The sequence below is a fragment of the Chamaea fasciata genome, unplaced genomic scaffold (assembly GCF_029207755.1).
Source record: "Chamaea fasciata isolate MVZ Bird 193981 ecotype frontalis unplaced genomic scaffold, bChaFas1.0.hap1 SCAF_21, whole genome shotgun sequence".
Lineage (NCBI taxonomy): Eukaryota > Metazoa > Chordata > Aves > Passeriformes > Sylviidae > Chamaea > Chamaea fasciata.
In genome coordinates this window covers 5,308,335-5,329,311 of record NW_027094106.1, presented here as the reverse complement: position 1 = coordinate 5,329,311, position 20,977 = coordinate 5,308,335, and the positions used below count along the sequence as shown (strand labels likewise).

General features: G+C 51.2%; 2 protein-coding genes across 5 annotated transcripts; one reads left to right on the top strand and one right to left on the bottom strand.

The window, feature by feature from the left end:
• Window positions 1-1,625: 1,625 nt before the first annotated feature.
• Window positions 1,626-8,948, bottom strand: RAD51D (RAD51 paralog D). 4 transcript variants are annotated; one of them, XM_066202015.1, is made up of 11 exons: window positions 8,933-8,948; window positions 7,995-8,104; window positions 7,327-7,388; window positions 7,057-7,175; window positions 6,747-6,828; window positions 6,506-6,640; window positions 5,564-5,659; window positions 5,290-5,380; window positions 4,494-4,564; window positions 3,453-3,620; window positions 1,626-2,774 (listed from the first exon to the last, which is right to left on the bottom strand). In XM_066202015.1, exons 2-11 carry the CDS (start codon window positions 8,074-8,076, stop codon window positions 2,691-2,693), a joined length of 990 nt encoding a protein of 329 aa, XP_066058112.1. In that variant the 5' UTR covers window positions 8,077-8,104; window positions 8,933-8,948; the 3' UTR covers window positions 1,626-2,690. The 4 variants fall into 4 exon arrangements, with proteins under 4 accessions (XP_066058112.1, XP_066058111.1, XP_066058114.1 ...); XM_066202014.1 differs by lacking the exon at window positions 8,933-8,948 and adding an exon at window positions 8,441-8,492; XM_066202017.1 differs by lacking the exons at window positions 6,506-6,640; window positions 8,933-8,948 and having other exon boundaries at window positions 7,995-8,283.
• Window positions 8,949-10,236: 1,288 nt separating this feature from the next.
• Window positions 10,237-20,488, top strand: UNC45B (unc-45 myosin chaperone B). Its single transcript, XM_066202028.1, has 21 exons — window positions 10,237-10,287; window positions 10,395-10,478; window positions 10,604-10,773; window positions 11,046-11,082; window positions 11,364-11,539; window positions 12,099-12,188; window positions 12,647-12,814; window positions 13,024-13,192; window positions 13,479-13,649; window positions 14,480-14,651; window positions 14,890-15,190; window positions 15,361-15,455; window positions 16,079-16,220; window positions 16,667-16,807; window positions 16,996-17,123; window positions 17,554-17,620; window positions 17,950-18,063; window positions 18,153-18,268; window positions 18,604-18,721; window positions 18,811-18,966; window positions 19,680-20,488. Exons 3-21 carry the CDS (start codon window positions 10,612-10,614, stop codon window positions 19,944-19,946), a joined length of 2,790 nt encoding a protein of 929 aa, XP_066058125.1. The 5' UTR covers window positions 10,237-10,287; window positions 10,395-10,478; window positions 10,604-10,611; the 3' UTR covers window positions 19,947-20,488.
• The last annotated feature ends 489 nt before the right edge of the window (window positions 20,489-20,977 follow it).

Genomic DNA, 20,977 nt, shown 5'->3' with positions numbered 1-20,977 from the left:
GCCGGGGGAGCCCCTTGGGTGCACACGGGGCTTGTCGGTATTGCACCGATAGATCACATACACCGAGGGATCACAGAATCAATCGGGATGGAAAAGATCTCATTGACCAGACCGGAGCACTGAGTGCCGCGTCCGGTCTTTCCTTGAACACCCCGCGGATGGTGACCCCATCACTGCCCTGGGCAGCCCATTCCAATGTTTAATCACCCCTTCTTCCTCCTAAAATCCAACCTGAACACCCCTAACACAGCTTGAGACTCATGTCCTCTCACCCTGAGATACACGGCCAGGTGGACAGAGACATGGACATACATCCCTATATATGCACACACATATATGCACACAATGCGTGTAAACACATTTCTATGTGTACTTTATAAGTATCAAGGGCAAATAAGCCCTTAGTGCCAAAAAGCATCCCTGCTGCTTGGAGTGAGAAGTGCCCTGCCTGCCCTGGGATGGGACTCACTGCCCTGCTCCAAGCCTCCCCAGTGGTTTTCCAGCTGTTTTGGGCATAGGGAAGAGGCAGGGGAAAAGCACATCCCAAGCTCTGCAATACAGAGCTGCAGGAGTGCCTGTCTGAGCACAGAGGGGAAAGGCTGAATGAGTATATTTAGGTCAAACTCCTTTAAGCCTGATTTTACTATGCAAATTTAGGGCAAATGAGCTTGAGTAGGAAGTCAAGTTTTTCCAGATGCGGTAAGAGATTCCCATGACCTGAACGCTCCTGCTGTCCCCACACTGTGCAATAGCCAGCACCCACCCAGTGACAACTTCCCTGCAGCAACACAGCCAGAAATTCAGGACTCTCCTGTGACCCTGAAGCACACCTGGGAGCAGAAGAAGTGCCACATGAAACCCAGCCAGGCCCCAAATCACACCACCCTCCCCAAGCTTCCCAGATGTTTCCCAAAAGGGAAAAAACTCCCACAGCTGCAATTAGCTGAATGCCAAGGAGAGAAAATCCTCCCCCAGTCACGATTATGCCAATGAAAGCTGGGATGGAAAGCTTTGAAGGAGCCCAGACTTCACACCATCACCTTTCCTGACAGACTGGCAGTGTCCCTGTGGAGTCACCACCCCGTGACTCCCTGGTGACTGAGTGCAAGGGTGGAATTTCTTCTGTCATTTCTCAGGGATCACAGGGAAGACGCACACATGGTTGGTCTCATGCTGACTCTAACAAGGGTTCAAAGCACATTGTTCCTCTTCTCATCCCGCTGGTTAGGGAAAGGAACCACCTGGAAAGCCCTCTTGGTTCAAATATAACCCCAGAGGTTTCTATTTGGCTCCTTCCTGCCCCACACTCCCCCACAAGAGATTTGATTCCCTTAGAGAACCTCAGGCAAAGACATAAATTAGTAGTTGAAATGTGTGTGTACCACCCATTTACCCATAGCTCCAAGAGTGGAGCTAGCAAGGAATTAACTAACAAGAAATTAGCTGATAAGGTAAATTTCTGCTTGTTAATTCCAGCCATGTCAGCATAGGCCTCCAGCAGACAGGAAAACCATCCTCCTTCTCCTCCTCACCCCAACCAACCAGGCTGCAATCCCTGGAGCCAAACCTTGCCTCCTAAACTTGGAGAGCCCAGAAATGCAAATAAATACACAACTTTTAAAATCTTCAGTAAAAATCATATGTTTAATGCACCAAGCACAGCCTTAGAGGACTCCAGAGCTGTGCTGCTGTGTTTTTAGTTTAATGATCATGCCCTAATTAGCCCCAGCTTCCAAATTCTCCATCAGCTACCTTGAAGTGCAAGCCACGGCTCAGCTCACCTGCCAAGGAGCTCTCTTAAACTGAGGGTATCTGAGACATCTGGAATCAAGAGGAAACTCCACAGCTGAGCCTCCCCTCTCCTCAGGAGGTTGCCAAGAGCAGCTGGAAAGCACTGGAGCACGCGAAGATAATTTTAAACATCACCACATGCAACTGAATAGGTCCTTGAGCATCAAGCAGGGCCAGCTGGTGCCAGCCAGGACCCATCTGCCTCAGCTGATCCAGATCAGAACCTCCATCAGTTATCAGCAAGCCTCTGCACAGTCCAGCTGTGCCCCAAAAACACCAGCAGGTCCCCACAGGGCCTGGTGTTACTCTGAGGAGAAGGGAAGATCAAGCTTCTCATTATGTCCCTGCTCATCAGCAGCCTGTCCCACCCCAGCCCTGCTCAACATTTTAATTAAGCTCAGAGCAGCTGTCATTAATTGAATTCCAGCTCTCAACAACTACGTGCAACAGCAACGTGCAACAGCTCTTTATCTTTTATTTCTGCACCAAGCCCACTGTGTGCCCAAGGATGATCAGAACCCCAGGAGCCAGGGAGCCACGGGGGGAACAAAACCAGCACGGGGAGCTGTGGGGTTGTGCAGGGACAAGGCACAAAGCTGATCCCAAACAACACCTGAGGACAGGGCTGGCTCTGGGGGGTGAAGACAAGCCTGCAGCAGAGGGCAGGAGCTGGCAGTCCTGCTGCCCTTGCAGCCCAGCTACTGCAGGCAGCATCTGCTGGGCACACAGGTCTCCAGGGAACCCCACACTCAGTTTGTCCATGGGGCAGAAGAACAAGAGATTTTTCACATTGGTCCTTCCCAGGGTTGCAGGACTCTCAGTCAGTTTGTAAAACCTTCAGTGCTTGCCTGCTTTTGTGCAGCTCTCTTGAGCCTTGTGACATTTGCTTTTCCATCCCATCAGAGTCCCTGTGTGGGTGTCACCAGGCTGGGTTCCAATACATCACCATTTCCAATGTCCAGCTCCACCTGGATCCCTGTCGGCTGCAAGGAGGAACAGAGCAAAGCTTATCCCCACACTGTTGGACTCCACAGCACTCCATCTCCCGTTTCAGAGCCAAAAATCCCAGTTACATCCCCCGGAGGATTTCCTTCTGCTGGTGCCCCTGTTTTAACTGGGTCTGCTGAATGCAGAGATACAAATAGACAATGCAATTTAGCAAAGAAAGAACATCTTGCTCTGAGACATCCCCAGACGCACCATTATTTAGCACATCCAGGATGCATTTCTCTGCCTAGCACACCACCCTACCCAAATTTGTTTGGATCAAGCAGCAGAGCAGGCTCACAGCCAGGAGGCTCAGGCAGTGCTGCCTGTGCACAGGCACGGCTCAAGCTGGAGTCACCTTTGAAGGTGTCAGAGCCATTTCCACAGGACCCTCACTGCCCACACACCATCAGGAAAGTGAGACCAACACCAAGAACACAGTGACCTGGATATTGGAAGTGGTGCCACTTGTTTATCCTGCCTATAAATACCAGCCCAGGCTGTTGGGAACAGATGCTCTTCTCTTCTGCAGCAATCACTCAGGCTGCACGAGCTCCTCTCCCACTGCCAGGGCTCACCAAGCGAGGCTGAGTGCTGCCCCACTCCCCCAGGAGCCAGGGCTAAATCCCACAGCCACTCCTGCATTCCCAAAGGATGGCTCCAGGGAGCCTCACCTGCCGTGGTGACTTTGCCAGGGTGGCAGCACATTGTGTGCTGGCTTTCTCCCAGGTGGCTTCTTTGCTCTCCAGCAGCACCCGAGTGCTGGGCACAAAACTCCAGGAGCGGCCCAGGGCTGGCTTCAGTGGGCCACTGCTGCTGTCCCTTGTCACCTGGTTGGTCACCTGCAGCACAAACAGACTCATCAGTGCCTGGGAAAAAGCAGTGCCACTCAGTAGTGAAACACTGGAGGTCACCAGGAAATTCTGGCCAGGCTGCTGCTTCTGGGGAGATTTTTCCTTCTCCGTCCTGAGCCCTCCTTCAGCTCCTCTGCCATCCCCTCTGAACACAGCCCAGGTAATTGCCCCAGAGCAGTACTCAGGGAGTTCACTGATACCTGCAAGCTGCATCACTTGGTGCTAAAGTAACCACAAAGTTTAACTTGGGCCCTCCAAGTGTCCTTCCAGACAGGCTGTCCTTGTCACTTTATCAGAATGAAGGACAGGACTATCAGGACACTTTCCAGTGCCAGGCTCAGCAGACCACCATCCTCTGGTGTGGCCTTCCCTGTTCAGACACACTGATTGTGGTCCCACCCACCTGTCTGGGGCACTGGCAAATGCAATTGCTTGGCCAAGAGCTGGGGAAGGCTACAGCAGAGCCTTTCCCAGCTCCTGTGGGATGATGCAATGCCCTGCAGTTCCTGCAAGGTGACCAGGAGGTTACCCAGGGAGCTGGCCAGCCCTTTAAATGATTGGTGTTATATCAAAAACAAACACAACCAGCCTTTCAATCTGCCTGTACTTAACTCTGCCTTGCTCAATCCAGTGAGTGGCTGAGGACAGCAAGAGCAGGAGGCAGCACATCAGGTCTTGCCCCATGCTTGGAACAAGACATCTGCAGGCTGCAGAGGTGTCAGGGAGCAGGGCACTGGGAGGCACAGGCCTCTGGCTCCTGCTTAGCTGAGAGTGGGGTCCCCTCTCCCACAGGCTCCAGAGCCGCCCCACAGCTCCTCACCACACACCAGCACACAGAGGACAAAGCACAGCAACACTCACCACAACAGCAAGGCTGAACTCCCTGGCCAGGGTCTTCAGCTCCCTGGAGAGGTGCATCATGAGGGCCAAACCTGGAGCAGGATAAAGCATTTGGCTGTCTGGGATCAGCCTCCAAAGTGCATCCTGGAAGCAGCTGACATCTGGCTTTGCATCAGCACTGCATTCAGTGCAAGCACTCGTGTTCACAAACACCTTCACTGGACCATTCCCATCCTTTCCTATCTTAGGAGGCCCAAGGTCAAAAAACCCTACAAAAGCACCAGGAGCTCCAGACAAAGCTGGCCAGGTTGATTTAGCAGGCACAGGACTAATCTCTCCAGCTCACAGCTTCACTTCCTACAACCCACAGCTGCCAGGGGACCTCCTGTGATAGCACTGGCTGCCACCCAGCTGTGCACGACCCTCTGGGAGATGTTTGAGAGGCCTCCTTGGTATCCTCATTTCTGATTCATGGTCCTTTCTGGCAGAAAGAGCTCTACAAACTGTGCCAGCAACTATGGTGTATTTCTGACACTGTAAGAGAAGTTTTGATTTATGGGCAAAGAGTCCAAAAAGCCCCTGGATGGGTTTCAGACCACTGCTATGGGCGTGCACAGCCACAGCCAGAGGGAGTGTTTGCTCCTAACCCTGCAGACTTCCCTTTTACCCAGTCCCAAAGGAAAAGCTGGGAGCAGTCACACCCAAATCAGTCCTGCCCCAGCCCCCACTCCAAGCACAGCACACATGGGTGGAAGAGGCTCTCCCTGATGAGCAGAGAGCTCTGCAGCCTCCTGGCACAGGCAGTGACCCAGCTCACCCTCTGACTGCCTGCCACCCAGCAGAGGGTAAATCACAGCTGACACCGAGTCCAGCAGCACCATCTTGAGAGGTCCCATGGAGCTCACCACCTGCAAGGAGGCACCACGTGCAAGGTGGAGTAACAAACGCAGCAGGTTTGGGGGCTGTGAGCTGCACAGAGGCTCCAGGGTCCCCAGGATGAGGCAATCTGGAGTCACTGCTCAGGCACACAAGCCCAGCTGCCCTCCCTGTAGCTCTGGGGAAGGGAGAGGGGCCCAGAGGCTCATTCCTACCTGCTGGGAGAGGCGATCCCGCAGCTCCTGCAGGGCCCTCAGCAGCTCATAGATGTTGAACACACGGACCACCTGGATCCGTTGCAGAGCCTCCAGCTGCAGCACAAAACACAGCCTCAGTCTCCCCAGGACTTGTCCTACTCCTCCTGCTCCAGCTCTCTGCACTCACACCATGCCATGGAGACAGGTGATGCTTTTAGTTTTATCTTTCATGTTTTCCAGATTCCGTGCTGCCCAAGGGTGCAGTTCTGAGCCTCATATTAAGTGTTAGTAAGCTCTCTGCACAGAGTAGGGAGACAAATCCTTTTCCTGCTGGAGACCAAGGACAACTTTCAGGCTCAAAAGCACAAGCAAGGGTGGGCTGAAGGGAGGAACAAGAAGGATGAGACCTCACAGCCTGGAGCTGGAATTGGACAATTAAACCCCAATAAACAAAACTTATAAAAGTGTGAGACCTCATGACTGGTCAGCCATTTTGTGACCATTTTTGGGTCCACCATGGGTGTAGCCCTGGTCAGGCCCTGTCCTGCCCAAGGTGTACCCTAAAGGCCTTTCAATAAGTATCTACTTTATTCTCTAGCTCTGTCCAGTTTCTGTTTCAGGTCAGCCTTCCCAAGGTATCACAGGGACCCTTATTCTTCCACATTTGCCTCCACCCCATTAACACCATTGCCCCTATTGAACTGATGGGAAAAGCAACATGGATTGAGCTCAGGGAGCAGAGTGCTGCAAGTCCAGTAAGTCCTTCCCTTCTCCCAAGGAAAACAGCAAAGAGCAGTGTCTGTTTTGAGCATGGCACCCACCGGGCCATGGAAGGAAGGGTCTGGACTCAAAAAAGCCCATGAGGACAAAGAGCTGGAAAGACAAACCACCTCTGGGGTTTCCTGCAGGCAAGAGCAAAGTTTTAGAGCAAGCAGAGGGACCAACTCCAGGGGAACTTGCCCGCTCTTCCTCATCCTCTGTCCGGGCTTGTAGCATCTGGTAGAGACGGGATGCAGTGAAACCCCCCGTGGAGTCAAGGAACAGGACATGCTGCTTGAGGCCCAGGGAAACACTGGCTGCAATGCCCAGGCACACCTGGGGGAACAGGGACAGGGTGTCAGCCTGCCCCTACATGTCCCTCGTGCCTGATGGCACCATCTCCACCCTACCTGTCCTGTCCCCTGTCCTCCACCCCACTCACCTGTGTCTTCCCACTGCCCGGTGCTCCCATGAGCTCTGTCACTTCCCCCGTGTACAGCCCCGAGTCCAGCAGCTGGTCCAGGCTATGGGATGGACACAAGGTGGGATTATTATCAACACCCCTGGAGCCAGAATGGCAGGGGCACTGGAAGGCATCAGTCCCCAGATATTTGTCCTTAAAATCCCCTTCCCAAATGCACACAAGTGCATGGGAACGCTTTGGAGACTGAAATTCAAAGCTGGCAACCACAGCCTTGTGCAGCAAACCCAGCCCCAGGCAGAGCTGGGGGGTGGATGGGTGAGGTACCCACCTTGGGCTGCCAGTGGGCAGGATGGCAGTGGAGCTCTTGAGCTCTTCGTAGAGGTCTGCTCCATTGGCAGGGAAGGCAGAGAACTGGGCCAAGAGCACACGCCTGACTGCCACCAGCGCCTGGGGGCAGAGAGATGTCCGGAAATGGGACCGATCAATGGCCAACAACTGCTGCAGAAGGGCGCCCCGAACAAGCCCATCCCAGTCCATAAGCCAAACAGCCCTGAGCTCCCCAGTTAATGTACCAGGAGTTAGGAGTAGTCCCTTCTACCTTGTAAGACAGGGAAGTCTTTTGGGCAACATCCTCCAGGTCTGAAGACACAAAGTCCACCACTGCAAATAACATGAGGGACAAGAGGCTGGAAGCCAAACATGGGCAGACCACAAACACCAAAAGACAACCAGCTTAGACAAAATCTGCACCAACAAGCAAAGTGTCTGTGCCTTCTGTCAACACTGTGAGTGGAGGAGTTTGTCCTCTGAGATGACCCCATCACTCATCACAGAACAAATTATCTCTTGAAAAACAGAGCAGGGAGAGACACTAGTAAAAATTTTGCCTGTTTTGTTCAAGAGCTGCCCAGCACCTTTTCCCTCCCCTCTAAGGGCAGGAGGTGCCCAGGGTGCAGCATTCCAGGAAGCTGGGCATTTTTCAGCAGGAAAACTGCACAAACCCTCCTGAAACACCATAAAAAGCCACACTGGATCAATCCTCAATAAGCCTCTGCAGAGATCTTTTACCTTGTCCTTACACTCTCCCGCTCCTTTGGAAAAGTCCTTACTCACTGTATCCACCCAGAAGGACCCAGAAGACATCCAGCAAGGAGGACACAGAAGGATATTCCTCCACCACCCTCCCAGGATGTGGGATGATACAGGTCCACCAAACGCACAGGGGATGATGTTCCCCAACCCTAAACCGCAGTGCCACCCTCTTACCCGTCCTGATGCCATTGGCCCTGAGCAGTTGGATCATGTCTTCAGTGAGACCAGGGCAGAGCCCAGCCCGCAGGACCACCATCTCTACAGGGAGGGAGAAGCGCAGAGACCTGCAGAGGAGATGGGAGAGTGGAATTTACGGGATCATTAAGGTTGGGAAAGACATCCAAGACCATCAACTCCAACCCTGAACACTGCACTGCCAGGTCCAACACTGAGCCATGGATGGCGCCTGCCCCTGAAGCCGGGGAGAGAAGCCACCCAAGCTGTGTTTGGGATGGGTGGTTACGGTGGGTAATTAATTCCTCTTTGGGACAAAACGGCCCAAAATCCTGCACGGGGGAGTAAGGGGGGACACGGGGGCATCAGAGCGGGCGGAGGGACTCCCTCCCCGGGATCCCCCCATCCCGAGCCAGCTCCATCAGAGCCCCACGAGGGGGACCCACCGCCCCGGGCTGCCCGCGGCCCCTGCCCGCTCCCTTCCTGCTTCCTGCCGCCGGCGGAAGGGCCGGGACCGCCTCTCTGCTCCAGCCCGTCTGCCCGACTCGCTCGGGTTTCCCTTCCCCAGCCCTCCGCCGGGATCCGCCGAGCGCTAAGGTCCCTCCTTCCCACCCAGACTATCCCGGGATCCGTGACGCTTCCCGGGCTGCGTTTGTCCAGGCTCACCAGCCAGGGCTGCCGGGTGGGAGATGGAGGTGCACGAAGGGCTGGGAGGGCTTTGCTGCCCATGTGTCCCTCCCTGGCTGCCTCGGAGGCTTGAATTTCTCCTGGAAAAGCTGTTTTTGGGAGGGTATTTATTATTATTATCTTTTTCTTTCCAGCCGAGGCCTGAAGAGGGCTCTCGGCACTCGCTGCTGAGCCTGCCCTGCGCTGATCTCTCAGCTCTGCCTTGAGCAGCAGCAGCACCCAACACCCTTGGATTTTGTAACTCAGTTTACCTCCAGTGCTGCCGCTTGTGACAACGAAGGTTTGTTCTGGCTGACGTGAAAAGGCAGTGCTATATCCCACGAGTACTGATATTTCAGCCCCCTGAGTCTTGCCCAGTATCTAAGTCCACGTTGGAAGGAGTTTCTGGTGTGTTAATCCAAATGAAGGCTGGAAAAGCTGCTGTACTGAGTCTGTCCGAGGCAGGGATGGCATCTTGCACTTTCCACAGCTGTTGTCCTTGTGCCTTGGACCTACTCCCAAACAGGTAAAGATGTGGGAGCTGCTCTTGATGAAGCTGCCTGCAGCTGTGGTGTTGATGATTTGCTGTGAAGGGATTTACAAATGGATTTGGAATTGCCTCCTGCCCAGATACCAGGGACCAGGCAGTGCTGCTGGTGCTGGGTGAATAAAACAGGAGCCCTGGACAGGGAAGTTCTGTGCTAATTCTTGCTGCATAAGAGCCACAAGCCACAACACAGCTCACACAATTAAAGACAATGATATTTTTGCTCCTGGCAGTGTCTTGGTCAGCCCATGCTCTCCTCAGTCATTTCCCCATCCTGCCAGTTCCCTGCTGTGCTTTATAGCTGGGATGCTGGTGAGTACACTGGGAAAGCCAAGGCCTGTGCTTGGGGGGAGATAAATCAAAAAGCAGAATTCTTGATTGTGACTGCTGGGGAGCAGAGTGGGTTGAAAGGCTCAGTTCTCCTGGAGCTCAGTGCTCAGTGTCTCCTGGTGTCACTCAAACTGAGGCACTCATCACAGCACTTCCAGCATGTTCCACTCCAGACCTGTGTGTTCGCCCAGGTCAGGGTGTCACTGGATGATCGCATGTGGGGCGGGTGGCAGCACCAGACTGGGGTGGGAATTCTAGTGGGATGGGCTCCCAAAGGCCCTGCAAGGAGGAGGAGGCAGAGCTGGTTGTCAGCTTTCCATCCCAGGGAATTCTGGAAGGTGCTGGGCACTGCTGCAGCTGCTGGCCTGGGGCCACTTGTTCCCAAGGCTCAGCTGTCTCATGCTTCCCTAAATAGAAAGGGAAAAGGGTCTAAGCACTGTGATAGGGGTCAGCCATCCCAGCCGTGGGCTTTTCTGGCATGAACCTCCCCCTTCCTGCTCCCTGCACCCTTTGTAGCTCTGCAGGCAGAGGGGAGCTGGGATTTGCCCTGGCAGGTGGGAGAGGATTCCCTCTTGCTGCAGAGGGGGCTGCCTGCTTACAGCCAGGTGCCCCCCCCCCGAGCTGGCCCTGGCTCCCAGCCCTCCTCAGGCATATAAAGCATGAGGGGACAGGGAGGAGACAGGCTGTGGTGACAGGTGACACTGACAGGCAGCAGGAGCTGCCAGGTCCTGCCCAAACTTGGAGTGGGAAGTGAGCTCTTTACTGAGCCACACAGACTCTCTGTAGTGCTGGCAGATTTCTTTAATTCTTTTTTTGTTGTTGTTGTTGTTTTACCTTTTTTAAAATTGTCTCCTAAGGATCTACACTGGTGGGAAAAGCTGCTGAGAAGCCACAGCCTTGAAGAGCAATTTAGGTCTTCATTTTCAAAACTCTTCAGCCTGGTAAGCTGCTTTTATTAATGTGTGTTAATTATATGTGAGTCTCATGGTGGAACTCAGCTTGGGGGGAGTAGGCAGGCGACCCAGGCAGTTGAAAATGAGACACAAATTGATGTTTTTCTTTCAAGCTCTCCAGATGGAGGATCCCATCCAGCTGAAAGAGGAGGGCAATAAATATTTTCAGGCCAGTGACTATGAGAAAGCCCTTCAAAGCTACACTCAAGCCATAAAGCTCAACAAGGACAAGGCGCTGCAGGCAGTGCTGTACAGGAACAGGGCAGCCTGTTTCCTCAAAAAGGTGAGAAAAGCTCCCCTCACCTGGGCAGTGCTCAAGGGGAGAAGAACAGGAGGGCAGCCAAGGGCACTCACTGTCTGTGGACTGGGTGGTTTGTCCACTTATTGAATAGGGTGTTTCCAGCTGGTCTGGAGTGGAATGTTCTGGGCTTGTGCTGGAGCTTCACTGGGATGTCCCACTGGGAAATGGGAACAGAGAGGTCCCAATGTCCATCAGCAGTGGGGACATGCCCTGCTATTCCATGGCTAACAAACCTCTCCTTTCTGGTTTAACAGGAGGAATATGCCAAGGCAGCCTCGGATGCATCTAGAGGTAAGGATGGGGGTTATGAGGAGAGCTAGATTTACCTGCTCAACCTGCTCTCACACCTGCTTTTGGGACACTGTGGCCTTATTCCTTGATGTCCACTAACACCCAAGTGCTGAGGCCACAGGGGAATTCCTGGAAGTTCAAGTGATGTCCCAGTTTGGTGTGCTGGTGCAATCAGTGCTAATCAGGCACTGATTGATGCTAACAACAAAGCAAATCACAGTTTGCACAGGCCCTTTCCAAGCAGCATTTGTGATGCCTGGTGTTTTGGATTCCTTTCCCAGCTATTGACATCAATGCTTCAGATATCAAAGCCTTGTACCGGCGCAGCCAAGCCCTGGAAAAACTGGGGAAGCTGGACCAAGCATTCAAAGATGCTCAGAAATGTGCCACCCTCGAACCCCGCAACAAAAACTTCCAGGAGACCCTGAGGAGACTGGGAGCCAACATCCAGGAGAAGGTAAATGCCAGGGGAACTGTCCTGGATTCACAGACCAGGGGTGGGAAATCCTTGCTCTGGGTTACATCGATGGATTGTTGGTCATACTGGAAACTCATGGCAATATAGGGGGATAAATAGGCTCCGTTGATTGGAAGTTCATACTTGATGTGTGTAAATATGAGGATTGGGTTGTTGAATGGTTAAATTAAAAAGTGTGGCAGCTCCCTCCTGAGGCTGGCCTGGTCCTGAGTGTCTTGGAAAGGTCTTGGCAAGGGACTGGACCAGCTTTGGGTTGGGTCTGGCAGTTGCCACATTGTTACAGTTACCTTTAAAGGGGTGCTGTGAAGAAATCCTTGCACAACTACATACTGTGAAGTCTCAGAAATTAAAGTTTGGGGCTGGCTCTGCCTGTGGCCATGAGATGGGTAATGGATGCTGAATGCTGAGAAACTATATTTCCTGTTATTCAGCTTAAATTACCTATGGTTTGAAGGGAGGGAGTATTCTTGAAGCAAAAAAGGAAAGTTGCTCCTTGCTTTTCTCCTCCTGATGCTTTGCACTGTCTCTCTCGGCACAGCTGCGCATTCAGTTTTCCACGGACTCGAGGGTGCAGAAGATGTTTGAGATCCTGCTGGATGAGAACAGCGACAAAGAAAAGCGAGAGAAGGTGGGTGAGAGCTGCCCTGGACTTGGCAAAGTGGCTCTTTGATGTCAGAGGCTGCACCAGGGAGCAGAACCCTGCGTTCCCTTGCCCACCTCCCCTGGATGGAGGATGAGGGAAGGAGCTGGGAGGTGAACTGCACTCAGAGAGAGGGATAATCACCCCTGTGCCAAGGGAAGGTGGCCCAGCCACCCAAAATACCAAAGGTGGGATCAGCCTGGACTTCTGCTCAGGTCCATCTCTGACATCTCCCTCCAGATGTTTCCTCCAAGCAGTGACCCACTCTTCTTGGGCAGAGCAGAGCTGATCCCTAAATGCAGCTGGTTAAACTGTCTGGTGGGGTCTGAGCTGATCTGCTGCATCTGTCAGGAGATGGCTCCCACCAGAATCTCCCAGAGCTGCATGGAGATGTTCTGGAGGCTGGGTTGTGCCACTGACCCCTGGTTCTTCTGCCTCCCACCCAGGCTGCCAACAACCTCATAGTCCTGGGGCGGGAGGAAGCAGGTGCCGAGAGGATTTTCCAGAATAATGGGGTCAACTTGCTGCTGCAGCTGATAGAAACCAAAAATCCTGAGCTGATCCTGGCAGCTGTGAGGACACTTTCAGGAATGTGCACAGGACACAAGGCTCGGGTAAGGACAGGGTGCTTGGCCCTTTTGCACCTGGGGAGGGGGAGATTGAAATAGTTTGTGTTGTTTGTGAGCAGTGGGAGAAGATTAAAATCTTGTACTGATTCAGGATTCACTGAGGAAAATCGTTTCTTTGTCCCAGCTGAGCCTAGAGGACACAGGAAGGAAAGGCCTTTGCTAACACTGTCCTGCTCTCTCCTTCCTGGGGCCAGGCCACTGCCATTCTCCATTACCTGGGCATCGACAGCATTTGCATGTGGATGTCGGTGGACAATGAAGAAATCTCCCTGGCTGTCTGCAACCTCCTGCAGACCATCACCGACTGCCTGCTGGGCCAGGGCAAGGAGGAGCACCACGGCAAGGAGGAGGCTCTCGTGCTAGGTAACAGCACATCACCTGCTCTTCTCTCCCTCTGCCTGCAGGAGGAGTGGGCCCAGCAGGGAGGGCTCTGCTCCTGGGATTCCACCTTATTCCTTGTTCTTTGCTGAGGTGGGGACTTTGACCTTCAGCTGTACAGGAGACCACCATGCACACAGCTCTTATCCTCATGAATAGCTTAAATACTTCTGTTCCAGCTACACAATGGCTTTGAATGGTTTTGACTGAGCTCATCTGCTTTCAGAGGTAACTTCTTGTAACTGGCTGTTACTGTTTTGCTTCTGTGTAGACACTAAGAAGGATTTGAGGATGATCACAATGCGTTTGCTGGATATGCTGGTCAGTAAGAAAGTGTCTGGGCAAGGGCGAGACCGAGCCCTCAACCTCCTCAACAAGAACATACCAAGGAAGGACCTGAAAGACCATGACAACAGCAGGAGCATCTTTGTCATCGACAATGGTGAGTCCTTGCCCTCCATCCTCTTCTGATTTGGGAGAAGTGGAGCTGTGTGTTCTCGCCTGAATGCCTGTAGAACTGGTCCTTCCTATAAAATAAATCCTGTCTGGCTTTTTTTGGTGCATGCAAGCCTGGAACAAAGTTAGACTTATTAGCAGGAAACAATGCTAAGAGAAAATTAACTTTGTATAAGAACAGGAATTTTGGAGTTTCTAAAGGACTGCCTAATATCTCTGGTTAGTTTCTCCAATGTATTTGCTAATGTTAGGAGGATTTGGCTTGGATAAATTGTCTGGTTTAGGCAGGATGAGATGAGTGCCTGCTGAGCTTGGTGGACCCATAAACTGATCAATTCTAAAACTGGACAAGGGTGAGGAATAAGCGTGCTGTGTGTTTTTATAGTAATTCCAATGCATGTGTATGTTACCATTTTGATGGAAGTTATTTGATGATAATTCAGCAAAAGGAGAGTTAAGTCATCCAAAATCACTTGAAAGTGGCAGAGTTTTCCTCAGTCAGACCCTCCAGCCTTGGAGGTCAGTAGGTTTAATGTCTCCTGACAAAAATGACAGATCCAGCCTGGGACCTACTGCAGCTCTGCTTATCTCACTGAGAACTGGAAAAAAGCCTGATGCTGCAAACCTGTAATCTCACCAGCAGAAGCTCCTCCCCAGTAAATATCTGAGTGTCTTTTTTGCTTAAGGCTTATGTGATTAGGCTGCAAAATAATTGAAAACCTTCCAAGCTGGTTATTCCACAGCAAGAAAGTAACAAATGGTTTATTTGCACAGACCCTCTCCCCTCTGACAGCCTTATCACTCCATCATTTCTAGGCTTAAAAAAGATACTGAAAGTGGTGGGCCAGATTCCTGAGATGCCTGACTGCCTGCCACTGACAGAGAACACCCAGCTGACTGCCTCTGTCCTCCTAAATAAGCTCTACGATGACCTGCGCTGCGACCCGGAGCGGGACAACTACCGGCTGATCTGCGAGGAGTACATCAAGTTAGTCGGGGGGAGCTGCCCCAGAGAGCAGGAGCAGGGGTTCTTGGGGGTGAGATCAGGCACTTGAAATCCACTTGTGTTCAAAACTGGGAGATTATGACTTGCTTGAGATCCTGCTGGATCACAGCTTTGCAGGAATTTGCACTCCCAGATACCCAATGTGATTCAGCAGCACAGCTGAGGGAGGACATTCCCTCCCCACTACCGTTCTATACCCTACTCCCTCTATCCCATACAGGAGCAAAATCGACCCACAAGACATGGATAAGACACTCCATGCTGTCCAGATTGTGTCTGGTGTTCTGCAAGGGCCCTTTGACTTGGGCAACAAGCTGCTTGGCATGAAGGGAGTGATGGAGATGATGGTTGCCCTGTGTGGGTCTGAGAGGGAGATTGACCAGCTGGTGGCTGTGGAAGCCCTCATCCACGCTTCCACCAAGCTGAGCCGAGCCACCTTCATCATCACCAACGGGGTGACGCTCCTGAAGGAGATCTACAAGAAGACCAAGAATGAGAAGATCAAAATCCGAGCTCTGGTGGTAAGGATGCAGCCCTGCCTCTATCGCCTGCCACACTCAGCATCTTAATCCCAGACTTGGGAGAGGAGGGAGGTTCTGGGAATGAGAGGTGGGCTTAAGCTGTTTTGGGGCAGCAACACCAGAGGATTAATGAGCCTTTCTCACTGGTATGTCCTTTTTGTCCTCCTCAGGGTCTCTGCAAGCTGGGCTCAGCAGGAGGCACAGACTACGGCCTGCGGCAGTTTGCTGAGGGCTCCACTGAGAAGTTAGCCAAGCAGTGCCGAAAGTGAGTGACTTCACTTCTTCCTTCAGTTATTGCAAGCTCTGCAAAGTACAATATGTTCCTCTCCCATGAGATCCTGCCCATACGTTGCCTCCATTTCCTGTGCTGCCTGCCAGCTGACAGTGCCCCCAGAGCCATTGCACTGGGACATGGAGCTCCTCTGTACCTGAAGCAGCCATGTGTTCCTCCTGCCTCAATATCCAGAGGAGCCTTCTCGCTCTGTCACTGCCCATGGGAGACACCAGACCCAGTGCCTCCCTCTTTGCCAGAGTGGCACAGCCTAATTAATGCTTACCTTGAATATGCACAAGCCCCCTTTGAAGGGGGAGGAATTTGCCAGGTGGAGTAACCAAGGCGTCTCGTGTTTCGTGGGATGGAAAAGGCAAAGCAGAGCTGAGTAGCTGTCCTGGTCTGTCATTCCCTGCAGCATTTAGATCCCACAAGTTGGGCCATGGGAGGAAGGTCGTGTCTCAAGGGGAAGCGTCCCCAGTCTGAGGAGCTGCAGCAGAACCTGAAGACATATTTGGGCCTGAATCAGCCTCAATATCTGTTTTTCCTCCCTCTTTTTCCAGATTAATTAGTTATGGCTCCCAAGATAGAAATGTGAGTGTTTTTCTCTCTTCCAGGTGGTTGTGCAACACCAGCATTGATGCCCGCACAAGGAAATGGGCTGTGGAAGGGCTCTCGTACCTCACCCTCGATGCAGATGTGAAGGATGACTTTGTTGAAGATGAGCCAGCCCTGAAAGCTATGTTTGATTTAGCCAAGGTCTATCTCCTTTCCTTGTTCCCTCATTCCTCTGGCAGCATCAAGTTCTCCCAGCCCTCCAGCCTTGCCCCATGCCCCAATCAGAAGGAGCTGTGACCCCAACCCCTCACCTCTGGTTCAGCAGAACTTCAGTTTTGCCGGTGCCCCAAAGCCATCTCAGGGCTGCTGCCATCCTGCTCTTCTCCCTAGGCTGAGCGAGGTTGCTCCTACCTTCACTAGCAGCAATTCCATGAAAACCAAAGGCAGTAAGGTGTTGACAAGGTGTTGACAGCACCTGATGGTGTCCAGCACCTTGTTTGACCATGAAAACTTTCATGGGCTATAAAGTTGTGGATAAAGCTAAGAACATTTCCACTAGCACAAAACACCTTCATGGCAGTCCAAAGGGACCTGTTTCCCTGCTGTGCCCTCCTCACCCTCACACAAGTTTTCATTTTCCTGTGCAGGCAAGCGACAAGACAATCTTGTATTCCGTGGCTTCTGCACTGGTGAACTGTACCAACAGCTATGATACCAAGGAGCTGGTCCCAGAGCTGGTGCAGCTGGCAAAGTTCTCCAAGCAGCACGTGCCTGAGGAGCATCCAAAGGTGGGCTGTGTTCAGCTGGAGATGCTGTTCAGAAAGACTTTCTTTGGTCTATCCATTGTCACAGGCTTCAGGTCTCCTGTCTCCAGACTGAAATTGCTTTGCTCTCTGACCAGGCTGGGCTGTTAGGTGGCTGGATGGCAGAACAGCAGCTGCTAAGGGCTAATCCTTTCCCAATGTTTCCTCCTCAGGACAAGAAGGATTTTGTGGTGAAGCGTGTGAAGCGGTTGCTGAAGGCTGGGGTTGTCTCTGCCTTGGCCTGCATGGTGAAGGCTGACAGTGCCATTTTGACAGACCAGAGCAAGGAGCTCATCGCCAGGTGCCTTCACTGGGAGCTGGGGGTTCTGGGCAGCCCTTGTGCCATGGGGATGAACACTTGGGGTGGGGCATTCTGCCTGTGGGGGAACGTGTGTAGCAAAGATTTAAAACCAAAATTTTTGTTCAGCAGTGTCATAAAAATCCATGTTCTGGCCTTCAAGGTGCCTTGTTGGAATGCATTTTTGAGTTCTCTGTATTGGTTCTGGCTGGAATAGAGTTCATTTTACAGACCTGGAAACTTCTTACTCTGCCATTTGTTGCTTCCTCATAGAGTGCTGTGTGCACGGGGTTAAGCATCTGGAATTTACCTGGTGGCTCTGGCACTCCTGCAAAACCTCAGCCCATGAGGTTTTCATGAGTGAAGCCTCAGATCCATGTGGGCTGTTGCTGTCCTGCGTGGCTGTTTCACTGAGTGTTCTGTGCCCCTGCAGGGTGTTTCTTGCCTTGTGTGAAGACCCCAAGGACCGCGGGACCATTGTCGCCCAAGGTGGTGGGAAGGTGATGACTTTTATCTTCACAGTTCCTGCTGTGCTATTAATGTTTGCCTGGGAGCCTGGGGTGTGTCTCCAGTGAGGGACAGTGACAGAAGAGCACAGGTTGTCCCCCTCAGAGCCATACTGACGCTGCAGTCCCATCTCTGCAAGGCTCCAAAGAAGTGATGTTCTTGGAGTGACTGTGTGAGCTACAAGCTCTGGCATGGTGCCTGTTTGAGAACAAAAGCAAGACATCACAGAGGGCTATAGGATTTTTAAAATTTGTTTTAGTCTGTTAAGGCAATCCTGTAAATCCTCTCAGAACACTGGATGCTTTTTCCTGTGTGTCTCCAGGCCCTGATACCTCTGGCTGTGGAAGGCACGGATGTTGGCAAGATAAAGGCTTCTCATGCTCTGGCAAAAATCGCTGCTATCTCCAATCCAGACATTGCATTCCCAGGGGAGAGGGTAAGCTTAGAAAATAATAATAATAGAACCAGAAGCATTGATACTTCCTTTAGCAAGTGAAAATTGCTAATGCAGGCCTTTTCTTCCAGGTGTATGAGGTGGTGAGGCCCCTTGTCAGCCTGCTGAACACAGAGAGAGATGGCCTCCAGAACTACGAGGCTCTGCTAGGTCTTACAAACTTTTCAGGAAGAAGTGATAAACTTAGGTGAGCTTTACTGCTTTTTAGTCTTCCTTCTTCCCCAGGAGTGAATGTGAGTTACTTGTTGGACTATGAAGACTGGTCAATTTGAGCTACCTTTGGCAGAGCTACAAAGGTCTCAGAGCTAAAAGATTAATGAAATAGGAAAAGAAGAATGGCACATTTTCCTCTAGAAACAGTAAAAACACAAACCTCATCTGCATTAGACGGGGAATGAACCACACCATAAGCTCCAGTGCTGCAGACACTGATTTGTTTCAAGGCCTTCCCTGCACTTAATATTTGATAAGTTGGTTATTTCTTGACCTATAATGTGGGGTTTTTACTGCTCTTTGACACAGGTTGAAGATAGTCAAAGAGAAAGCCCTGCCAGATATCGAAAACTACATGTTTGAGAACCACGACCAACTTCGACAGGCAGCCACAGAGTGCATGTGCAACTTGGTGGTCAACAAGGAGGTAACTAACCCCCTGGGCATGTCCGACCTGCCCCTGTGAGGAGCCATGCCTAATTGTGTTACCTCTGGGTATCTCTGGGGTTTTTTTAGGTTCAAGAGCGGTTTGTGGCTGATGGCAATGACCGGCTGAAGCTGGTGGTGTTGCTGTGTGGTGAGGATGATGAGAAGGTTCAGGTTGCAGCAGCAGGAGCCCTGGCCATGCTTACGGCAGCACAAAAGAAACTCTGCTCAAAGATGACTCAAGTGGTAAGACCATAACCCTGACTGTGGGCAGTGTGGATGTACCCTGCAAAGGGTCCCAGCTCAGACATGAAAAAGTCTCTCCAAAGAATTATACTATTTACTTGTTCAATCCTGAGGAACCCAGAGAAGCTGGGACCTGGGTGTGCATGCTTTTAGTCCATTTTGATAAATAACCTGAAATCCAAATCTTGTTCCACCCAGAAATGAGAAGAGCTTGATCAATAACCTGCTGAGCTTTAGAGATCCCAAAGGATGTCCCTTCCCTGAGAACCCACATCCTGCATGGCTGAGTGTCTGTAGAGCTGTGGTTGAGAACTCCTGAACCCTATTTTGTTGCACACATGATTGAACACTGGAGCTCGTTAAGATAAAGATGATTAATCAAGCCAAAAGAGAAGCTCAAGAAGATTGGGGTGGGGGAGTGTCCTGGTCATCTCAGCTGTGTCAAGACTCTGGTCAGATTCTTTTCACAGAGTTTATGCAGCAGCCTGAATATGAAACATATTCCATGTTGTCCCAATGCTGTGAAAAATTCTGACTTAAGTATAAGAAAAATTGGGTTCAAATGTTTGGAGTCAGGTTTCCTTAGTTTAAATAAATGAAATAACCATAAGTGACATGAGTATTGCTCTTCTTTCTGCTGAAGGAAGCAAAACTCATGTTCTTGGTTGACATACTCTTCAGATGAGTACTAATGATCCCTCTCTCCCTTCCAGACCACCCAGTGGCTTGAAATCCTGCAGAGGCTCTGCTTGCATGACAACATGGAGGTCCAGCACCGAGGACTGGTCATTGCTTTCAACTTAATCAGCGCTGACAAAGAGCTGGCGAAGAAGCTGGTGGAGTCAGAGCTCCTGGAGATCCTGACGTACATCGGGAAGCAGGAGGATCACCCCAAGAAGCAGCACATCATTAGTGTGGCGCGAGATTGCCTCACCAAGTGCATGGATTATGAGCTGATCAAACCTCTCTCTCAGGCGTGAGGGAATGAAAAGCACCGAAAAAGGCTGAGTGTGGGGGAAAAAAAATGGAGAAATATGGAAAAAGTGAGAGCCATGAGGAGAATCTAGTGCCACTGTCAAGGCAGTGAATAGTTTGGGAACAGCTTTGGAGGATCATAAGCTGTATGAGGAAAAGGAGGGAATTTGCCTGGGAAATTTGGGAAGTGTCCATCTGAGTAATTTCCAGATGGTGTAAATCCTTTCTCTGCCCCCATTCAGCTGATAATGATGAAAGCTTCAAGGCCCAGCTGTAAAAGAGTTGGGTTGTGTTGGAGATGTGTCAGGAGGCTGTTGGAAGGAAACTCAACAAAGCTGAAATCGGTTCTGCATCCACCTCCAGCTCCTGGTCCTTCTGGAATTCCCAGCAATGGTGGAACAGGGAGGGTTAAGTGCCTTCCATTCTGTAGTCAGAAAATAGGATTTTAGCTGTGTGCTTTTTTTGTTTATTTATTGGAAGTTGTGTGCCAAAGTGTGAGGATGGTGGGTGAATTCTTAATAAATTCACTACTTTGTTCCATGTGGAATTCAAGTGTCCTGAATTTGGAAAAGATTGAAAATTTTAAGCTAATAGGTCTGATAACCTAAAGGCAAATTTATTTGAAGGGTGATTCCAGTTATATTCAATGAATGTAATCACGTTCAGTTAAATTGCTGGTGCTTTATAGTCACAGCAGGGGGATATTAGACTGTTCTTCCAAACTGAGGGAGCCACATTCTGTGGTGGGAAATACGGTTTGTTTTCTACCAGCCTTCAATTTTTGGATATCCGTTTTTAGGGATTTTGAATCTGGCTTTCGAAAGTCCTTTACATTAACTCTACACAGGTTTACCTAACCGGCATCCCTGACACCAAGACAAAATGCCATCGGTGTTTTAAAAAAGGCAAAGTTCCCCTTCTCCCGTTAAAGCTTCTCTTTGAAGCAACTAGGTTCTACTACCTGACTGCTGCTGAAGTTGAGTGGGGAAATAACTTCTGTAAAAGACATCCACTGGCGCTTCTTTCAGCTAAACAC